Source organism: Miniopterus natalensis, chromosome 14 (genome assembly GCF_054644295.1).
Source record: "Miniopterus natalensis isolate mMinNat1 chromosome 14, mMinNat1.hap1, whole genome shotgun sequence".
Classification (NCBI taxonomy): Eukaryota; Metazoa; Chordata; class Mammalia; order Chiroptera; family Miniopteridae; genus Miniopterus; species Miniopterus natalensis.
Window position 1 is genome coordinate 47910992 of NC_142094.1, and position 9976 is coordinate 47920967.

General features: G+C 47.9%; 1 protein-coding gene across 2 annotated transcripts in view; it reads right to left on the reverse strand.

Annotated features, from left to right (window-relative positions):
* The window catches only part of XPNPEP1 (X-prolyl aminopeptidase 1), a 40487-nt gene extending 32392 nt beyond the window's left edge, over positions 1-8095 (reverse strand). The window contains exons 1-2 of one of the 2 annotated variants that reach the window (XM_087823935.1): positions 7983-8095; positions 2700-2788 (exon numbers count right to left, since the gene is read on the reverse strand). In XM_087823935.1, coding sequence (XP_087680061.1) covers positions 2700-2788; positions 7983-8014 — 121 coding nt within the window. In that variant the 5' untranslated portion in view covers positions 8015-8095. The remainder of the gene's footprint in view (positions 1-2699; positions 2789-7982) is intronic. The other variant, XM_087823936.1, reaches the window with a different exon arrangement.
* Positions 8096-9976: the final 1881 nt, after the last annotated feature.

The window sequence follows — 9976 nt, forward strand, 5'->3', positions numbered from 1 at the left end:
CACTGGGAGCAGCTACCGCTCAGGCGGATGCAACGAGCAAGGCGTTGAGACAGCTGTGGCCACAAGGACAACAGGCCCTGGAAATAACTGAGTGGATGAGCAGCCACAGCTAGGGAGAAGACAAAGCTGGTACCATTGTAAGACCAAGCCACTGAGGGGGCGGCAGGTAAAAAGGCACTCAAGGTGGAGGTGATGAAAGGCATGGCTGGCGATCCTCACAGGGTAGTTTTTATAGGGATTAAATGGGTTACTATACATAAAACACTTAGAAACAGTGCCTGGCCTATGATAAACGTCATGTGCTTGCAATTTTTAGAGTTAAATGCACAATTAACTGTGACAGCAATGTGATAAATGGTGCAAGAGGTGTACCTTCTGCTTCTCCTAGAGGCAGGGGCCATGTCATCTTCATCTCCGAATCCATTATCTAGCCCAGCACCTGACCCACACACGTGTGTGTGTGTGTGTGTGTGTGTGTGTGTGTGTGTGTGTGTATGCTCACTCAAAGGTGGCTGAATGTATATCACAAGCTTATATCTATAATCTCAATGTAATAAACGGTAATGAACCTTCAGTGAAAGAAAGCTAGGATCTTAGAAGATGCCGTCTTATAGCATCTGTTCATTCCACATCCCGTTACTTTTCAGAAATGTCAGAAGCAGCCAAGAGCTAATCAGGGTGTGCAGGGAAGTAGAAAGCCAAGAGCAACAAACCTAGTCCATGATGTAACATTAGTCCATACTCTGCCAGGTATTTTTAAATCATGCTTTAAAATTAATGACTCATTTAAAAGTCTCTTGCGTATGTGGGTCTGCTTTTAGAAATAAGTTCCTAAACCTTTAGTCTTTATCACAAATAAGACTTTTCACTCCTTGGAAATACATGAAAAGCACACCACATTTCCCTAGTTGGGTGGTTAGAAGAATTCAACATGACAACATGTGGGAAAGCAACATGCACAGCATATGGTACCATTGTAGAACCTCAAGAAATATGATTTGAATCTGGGTCTGAATCACCAGCTGAGATTCCTACATGCTTGTTATGAGAATAGAAGGGGATGCTCACTTGCTCTCCCTCCCAGGAGCATGCCCAAGCCTTTCCCTGCCCCCTCTTCTTCCCCCACGGCGTGCATCTCCTAAACTCCACGAGACTTGCAACCAGGGGAGCAATGGGTGGCAGCAGCTCGTCCTAGGTTAACCCCCTGAACCTGTCTTCTCTGACTTTCCAGTAAGCCAAAGCAGCCCCACCTAGGCTCATTTTTTTCCTATAATATTTCTAGAGAGCCAAAGCAGCCCCGCCTAGGCTCTCTCCTGTTTTTCTCCTATCCTAAGCCCTTCCTTGTTTCACTGTCCCCAGCTTTAATAAACACACTCTCAAAATAAAAAATAAAAAAGAATAGAAGGGGCTGGTTTTCTCCAATTTCAGCTTCTAAACACGTGCACAGATGCAAAGCTGCCCTTCCAGCATCAATAGCTTCAAAAGTGGTGGTTTGTTTCTGTCCCACTGCTGAGCAAAGGCCAAGGGCTTTACATACACTAGTGATTCATTCTCACAGTAATCCTCCAAGGGAGGTTTCACTATGCCCATTTTTCAGATAAAGATACAGGAGTTAAATACCTGCCCAAGTCAACTGGATCATCATGAACCAGGACCCAGGTCTATCTAATTCCCAAGTCCACGTTCTATTACACCATATCATCTAGGGGACTATTTGAGAGGCTCTCTCAAATACACATTCTAAGACCAATGGCATCAAAACAAGCGGCTTCCAGTTTCCAACTGGGATCTGCGTCCTCAGACTACTGACCTCCCTGAACTTCTAATTCTTCATATATAATAAAAATTAAGAGTTCTCTTCAACCTCTAAAATTGATGGTTCTATCGCTTTTTCCCTTTCTTTACTTCCCTTTTCCCATTCCTTCCTTCTTCTTCCTCTCCTCCCTCCCAACATGGCCCAAAATGTGTTGCATACATCTATACTTTTAAAGAAAAGGGGTCAGTGCAATTAGAGCACTGATCTTCCAAAGAGAGATTAGTCATGGTATCTTGCGTGCTTTAAGGATCAATTTTTCACTCAGCTAAAAGGAAACACTGTGGTTCTCCTGGGTAGTCCGCAGAAAAGCACTGGCTTACATGGGCTAAAAATGCAGAAACGCATCACTTTGCAGAGCTCAGGTTTCTGGCAACGGAACAACACAACTAACCAGTTCTGGGGAGAAGGTATAGTTCCAGAAATTTTTCCCAAAAAGATTTTCCTGAATGCACATTCAATTTATAAAGCACAATTATGTGCATATTACAGACTTTTCTCAGTTCATAATCATCTGATGAAAACTGAAGGGTAACCTCTAAGACAGTCAATACAGGATTATACTAGAGATTAGAAAAACTAGACTAGGACTTTTTCTATAGTAACCTATCACCACAACAATGACCCCCCGGAATGGGAAATGCCATAACTTTAGTTCTCTAACTTACTACCCTAAGAAAAGTAGCAAATACTTAGAAACTGTAACCAACTAACCAGGAAGGGGAGAAACAAAATGGTTTTTAATTTCCAGATAGCTGTCCTCCCACCCCCAGCCGCGATCAATTATTAACCCCTTACCTTCTCTTTTCTCCCACCTTGGGGCTGAGGCAGGGGTACCTAAAAATCCTTTTGAGATGGTCCATCTAATAATAGGCAAAATTATTACCTGTTACCATACCTGGGTCTCCTGAGTGGATCACCTCGTAAGGTTCAATGATTCTTAAGTTTTTCAGCTGAAAATCCCGGTGGCTCGCCCTTAAGAAGAGAAAGAACAGGAATGTTGCAGACTTTGACCGCAGTAAACGTGGCAAGGCTTAGTCAGAAAGGCCATCATCTTGACTGAGCAATTTTCCTTCGTGAGTCCAAAGAACTCTTACCCCAGTATCAGTGGCGAAATAAATTAAAACCTCAGATGAAACATCACCATGACAGGTAAGCCTTCTCAGGCCTAGCTTACAGTTCATGAATTCTCTTCAGCTGTGTCTAACCTCTTGTTTAACTAGGATAAAAAGACTTTATTTGCAATGACTTCGTCACATGGACAAGCTCTTGGTTCTTTTCAATTTGCCTGTTCTTTCTTCATGGTGTCCTATTTTTTTATATATATCCTTACCCAAGGATATGTTTATTAATTTAAGAGAGAGAGAGAGGTGAGAGAGAAACATTAATCAGTTGCCTCTAGCACTCACAGGGGATCAAACCCACAACCTAGGTATGTGCCCGGACTGGGAATCGAACCCATACACCATGCTCCAACCAACTGAGCCTGCCAGCCAGGGCCATGGTGCCCTATTCTTTCACTATGGTTTCTATTCCCTCTCTTAGCTTTAATTATTTGGGGTCCTTACTTTACAGTAATTCATTTCAGACTTTCCACTAGAAGGTCTGGGGATAGTAATCCTCAAGTTTGCTGTGTCTACTGGCTCCCCGCTGGTGGGTCATTCCTTGTGGGCTTTAGGAATGAGCCTTTAGGAAGAGCTTATCTTCAGTAGAGACTATTTTATCTATGAGAACGAGATGTGTCCTGATGGTACAAGCATTACTGTCTCTGTCATTTGCTTCTGAGACTAATTTTCATTTTAACTTCTTGGCTAGGAGATTTGCACACAAGTCTCCTGCCCCATATGAGGGTAGTCTGACACCCTGGACTCCTGGTATGAAACCTGGTCTGATAACCTCCCCAAGACTCAGCTTACCAGCTAAATTCCTCAAAAATTCTGGCTTCAAGTTCCACTAAACTTCTGGTACCTAAGGATTTCTCTTTCGAGCCCATTCTGTCAACAAATATTTACTGAGCATCTTCTATAATCTGGACACAACAGTGTGTCAAAACACAGAAATCTCTGACCTCAAGAGGTTTACATGGGGGGGGGGGATTACTGGGAGGGATGGATAGGAGAGGCAAGGCAACAGACACAAAACAGTAATACAGTATGTCAGGTAGTGAGTATGTGTTCTATGAAACAAAGTAAAGTGGAGCAAGGAGAACAGACGGTCAGAGAGGTAAGGGGAAAGGTTGTTTGAAATGGGGTTGCCTAAGATCAGAAACAAGACAGACGTGTCCACTCTTGCCCCTTCTAGTCAACACTGTACTAGAGATTCTATCCAGGGGAGTCAGGCAAGAAACTGAAATAAAAGGCACTCATAATAGGCCCAGCCAGGCGTGGCTCAGCGGTTGAGCATCGACCTAGGATCCAGGAGATCGCGGTTCAAGTCCCGGTCAGGGCACATGCCTGGGTTGCGGGCTCAATCCCCAGTCGTGGGCTTGCAGGAGGCAGCCGATCAATGACTCCCTCATCATTGATGTTTCTCTCTCTCTCTCCCCCTCTCTCTGAAGTCAATAAAGATATATTTAAAAAAAAAAAAAAAAAGCACTCATATAAGAATGAAAACTATCGCTTTGCAAATGGCATTATCTTGAATATAGAAAGTCCTAAAGAATCCACACACAAAATTAGAGTTAATAAGCTCATGAAGAATGCAGGCTACAAAACCAATATATAAAAATCAATTGTATTTATAAATATTTGAAATAAACAATGCAAAAATGAAATTAACAATAATTCATTTACAGTAGAATCAAAACAATAAATACCTAGGAATAAATTTAACAAAAGATGTGCAAAACTTAAACTCCGAAAACTACAACACAATGTTGAAAGAAATTAAAGAAGACCTAAATAAATGAAAAGCCATTGTATGATCATGGATGTGCAGATTGGAAGACTTAACGTTGTTAAAACGGAAATACTCCACAAAATAATCTCCACAAAATGAAGGCAATGCAATACCATCAATTCCAGCTTGCTTCTATGCAAAAATTGACAAGTAGACCCTAAAATTCATATGGAAATACAAGGAACCCAGGATAGCCAAAACAATCTTGAAAAAGAACAAATGTGGAGGAGTCACCCTTCCTGATTTCAAAGCTAATAAAACTACAGTAATCAAGAAAGTGTGGTACTAACATAGACTTCTAGAGCAATGAAGCGGAATTCAGAGTTCAGATATAAACCCTCACATTTACTGTCAATTAATTTTCAACAAGGGTGCCAAAACCATTCAATGAAGAAAAACAGTCCTTTCAACAAGTGATGCTGGACAACTGGACATCCACATGCAAAAAAATAAAGCTTAACCTCTACCCTCACACCTATGCAAATGTTAACTCAAAACAGATCATAGACATAAATGTTTTTTTAGAAGAAAACAGTCATAAACTTGCCTGACCTTGGATTAAGCAGTAATTTCTTAGATATGACATCAAAAGTACAAGCAATAAAAGAAAACAGATATGCTGGGCATCATTTAATGAAAGACTTCTGTGTGTCAAAAGATACCATCAAGAAAGTGAAAAGACAATCCATAAAATGAGAAAAAGATATCTGCAACTCATATATCTGGTAAGAGTCTAGTATACAGTGTCTATAAAGAACTATTATAACTCGACAAAAAAAAAGACAAATACCCAATTTTTAAATGGTTGAAGGGTCTAAATAGACATTTAAGTGTCTAAGATATATGAATGGTCAAAAAGCACATGAAGATTTTCAACATCATTTGGAAAATGCAAATCAAAACCACAATGGGATACCACTTCACATCCACTAGGAAGATTATAATTTAAAAAACAAACAGGCAATATCAAGTAAGGGCAAGGATTCGAAAAACCTGGAGCCCCCAGACACTGCTGGTGGGAATGTGGCTTTGGAAAACAGCCCAGAGTTCCTCAAACAGTTAAATATAGAGTCACCCTATGACCCAGCAAGTCCACTCTTAGGTGTAGAAATTGAAAACATAAGTCCACATAAAAACTTGTTCACAACTATTCGTAACAATAGTGTTCATAACATCCAAAATGTAGATCAAACAACTTGCTCAAGGCCTCGCAGCTATTTGGTGACAGAGATAGTCTGGACTTAAGAGTCCAGGGCTCCCAACTGGGCTCAGTGCTCTTCCCCTTCCCAGGGCTCCTTCAGCCTACACCTTCTCAGCATCATGAAATGCCACGGGGTGGGTAAGGGAAAAGAAGCGTGCGGAGAACTTCCTGTTCAATCTTTGCATAAGACAGTTACAGCGCGTTTTTCTCCCTCTCTCTTTTTAACGAAATCCCAGCAAGGTTCTTGTTACCTTCCCTCCTCCCCCAGCCCATGATGAGACTCTATCGCTCAGCATGGGACAAAACAAGGACCACCAAGATCCTCAATCATACCTTGTGAGGTGAGGCAAGGGTAGAATGGAACAAGCTCAAGGGTGGAGATGTGGGTAATGTTGTCTTAGCCTACCCAGGATCCATCTCTTCTTGTTTTGATGACAGCACCTAGGTTTCCCTTTTGAGAAGGTCTTTTCTCAGTTTCAGTCCACAGATGAGTCCACCCACCAAGTTCTGGGACCCAGGTCTGGACAATCCATCCCTCCAGCCACAATGACTGGTTCAGGGGTGATCAAAAGGATCAAATCAGCCCAGGGAGACTCAGATCTGAGATTTCTGCTCCAACCATTAAGAAAGGAGGTTCTATTTCTGCTGGGGCTGTCAGCCTAGAACTCTCAATACCTGGCCTATCAATGAATCCAACTGGAAGAATCAGAGCCAAGAGATGTGAAAGAGAGGGAAGCCTGATGCCTGTGGTGGTCTACTGGAATCAGCTGCACTAGAAGCCAGCTCAACCCCTTTTTACCCCAGCCAATTTGAGTTCAATTTCCATTCCGTAAACTGAGTCATTTTTACACTGAGTGGCACTCAAATTCTGCCTAGGGGAGGTGCCTAGGGCAAATGGTCTCCCTTCTCTCAGCCCCTCGGTGACCTCTTGTATAAGGTAAAGGGGTTCTATCAGCTGGAGCTGAAGGGCCCTTCCGCCCCTAAAATGTTATAATTCTATGAACCCAGCAAAAATCCACCTTGGTCCTCAAAGGTTCTCCACCTAGGACCTAACCCATCCTTAGGAGCTTGCCTGAGCCGGTTTTCAGCATTACGATGCAGGCAGCTCCTCCCACGTGCAGGGTTGCCTCACCTCACCTCACCCTTCCACAGGGCAGGCATGCTTCTCCCCCCTAACATACAGGGCCAAGGCCACGCCAAGGGCGGCTTGTGATGGGGCCACTAACACACACAAGCACAAGCCATGGTATGTGCTCAGCAAGTGAGCCCGGCCAAGCTGTCCAGCCTGTTCATTCAAATTTCACCTGGTGGGAGGATGGCCGACCCCATGCGGTTCTCCAAGGAGTTGGGCATCTGGGCCTTGGGAACACTGAACATCTCTCCAAGTCTCCTGCTCTGTCAGCAGCTGAGATAAGCCCGCCCTGGCTTGGGCGGGAGGGGTTGTGAACAGGCCGACGTGTATTTAATGTGAGACGGGGGCTGTCCCTGGCACAGCTGAACCCGGGGGCAGGGGGGCAGAGGGGCAGGTTCCTGAGAGCACTGCCCCGCACAGCCTTCTGCAACGCTTTGGGCAGGGAGGGCCCGCGTCTGCCCGTCTTTGTCCTGGTGACAGGTCGGAAGGTGAACTGCAGAGTCAGTGTCCTCGGGGCTGTAACTGGAGGATAAGCGCCCCCGGGTCCAGGCGCAGGGGCGGGGACTGGCCAGAGGAGCCAGGGGGCGTCAACTTCCAGCCCCGGGGGCCTTCCTGCTCGGCCGGGACCGCGAGAGTCACCGCCTCCTCCGGCCAAACGCGCAGCTCGGCGACACACTCCTCCGGGGACCGGGCTCGCGCAGCCCGGGGTGCCCGCGGCCCCGCCGGGCACAAGCCGGAACTTGCCCGCCGCGCGGCGCCCTCCCCCAGCTCTCGCTCCGGGGGCTCCGGCCGGCGCGGGCCTCCGCCCGACCGCAGCGGGCCCGGGGCCGGCCCGCCGCCCGCCGCCCGCCCGGCCCGGTCTCGGGGCCGCCACGCGCGCACCGGGGCCCGGGGAGCCGCGCGCCCCGCGGACGCCGGCTCCCGGGCAGGCTGCTCACCTGACTCGCGGTGCCTTTCTGCAGGCTGCCATCCGGCGGTGACGTGCCCCAATCCACGGAAGGGGTGCACGGACCAGCTGATGCGCCGCGGAGCGGGCGGAGCGAGGGGGGCCGGCGGCTGCGCCAGGGGCCGGGCGCGCGCGCGCCGGCCGGCCACGCCCCCGGCTGTGGCGCACCCGGGCGCCGCGGCCCCGCCCCTGGCCCCGCCCCTGGCCCCGCCCCCCGCCAGGTCGGGGCCGCGTGGTTTCCGCGCCCGTCTTCCTCGCCCGCCGCGCGTTAGAGCGCTCGGGCCGCGCCGCCGCGGGGCGTTTCCGTTCGTTTTTCTCGCCAGGCCCCGAAGGGGAAGAGACGGGCGCTGTTGGCTGAAACGACGGTGGCACCAAGAAGAGGAGGGACGCATGGCCAGTTCTGGAGGTATCTCAGCGGGGTCTCACTTCCTGAGGCTTTAGAGTGGCCCCCAAGTCACTCCTCTAGATAGCCTCCCAGTCCAGCTGCCCGCTCCCCTTGGATAGCTCCTGGGCGCCCCAAACGTAACATCTCTGAGTGGCGCTCCTGGCCCCGCGCACCGAATCCAAAAGGGGCGCCGCCAAGCAGCCTTCGCCATCTCCGCAGTGGCTACTCCATTCTTAGGGGGCTCAAGCCAAAACCTTAGCGCCGTCCCTACCTCCTCTTGCGCAGCCCACGTCAAGTCCGTCGGAAACTCGTGCTGGCCGCGTCTGCAGAGCGGATCCCTAACCCCACCCCTGCCCACCACCCCCGCTGCACCGCCTCCTCGGGGCTGTGTCCTCGCAGCCTCGCCCGGTGACTGCCGACTGTGGCCTCCCTGCGCCCGCGGGCACCTGCAGTGCAGCCTGCGCGGCAGCCGGGTCGGTCCTCTGCGGCCCGGGTCGGCCCTCTGCGGCCCGGGTCAGCCCTCTGCAGCCCGAGAGCAAGTCCCTACGCTGCTCGGCGCTTACCGAGGGTTCCCCATTTCACTGGGGCTAAAAGCTCTGCTTGATCTGCCCCTAGCTTCCGTCCTCACCGTGTTCACTCTGCTCCAGCTAACCCCGCCGACTTGCTTGTCCTTGAAAAGGCTGGGCACACACATGCCACAGGGCCTTTGGACTTCTCTTCCCCCAAATACCTGGGCTCCCTTCCTCACCAAGTCTTCGCTCAAGTATCACCTTTTCAACCAGACCTACCCTGACCACCCTATTTAAAATTGCAAAACCCTCCCCAACGTTCCTAATCCCATTACTCTGCTCTATTTTTTTCATAGCACTTACTGCCTTTTTACCTGATAAAAACATTTATTTATATGTATTGTATTCTGTCCTACCTTGAGCGTGCGCAGACACACACACACACACCATAACTTTCAGTGCAGGAATCGTTTGTTTTGTTTAATGATGGGCAATAACTGATATGCAGCAAGTTCTCATATATTTTCCATATGAATGAATGTCCCCAGGACATGAAGTCCTCAAGGGTAGGGACAGTAGCTCTCTTGTTCATTGCAATGGCCCTGGTGCTTAGAACAGCACCTGGCACAGAGTCAGCACGTAAGAAATATTTGCTAAATGAAAGTGATCACGTTTTTTGCTTTGACCTTGGTGAAGGCCTGTAATCAAATATGTTCTGCTGCCTTCAAGAGCTCGAAGTTCTAATTGTTATTCAACAAGCATCTCCACGAGCTAAATTCAGCCCCTGTAGACAAAGTATGAAAAAAAAACACAAAAAAAACCTATGTGGTGCCTTGGAAAGCAGCAGACGTCTGTTCCATTTCCTCAAATTTATGGAGCCAAAAAGAGAGAGCTTGTAAATAAAATGACTGGTTCCAGCCCACAGCTGAGAGATGGTGGGAAAGATCAAGTTGTACTAGGAAAAAGGAGACAGCAGAGAGATAGATAACCGGGACCTAAAGGGAACAGGTATTTCATAATCACGTTGCCTAGACAAGTCAGCTCAGAATTTATAGCATCTGGCTTTAGGGGAGAAAAAGAGAAATACTTTGT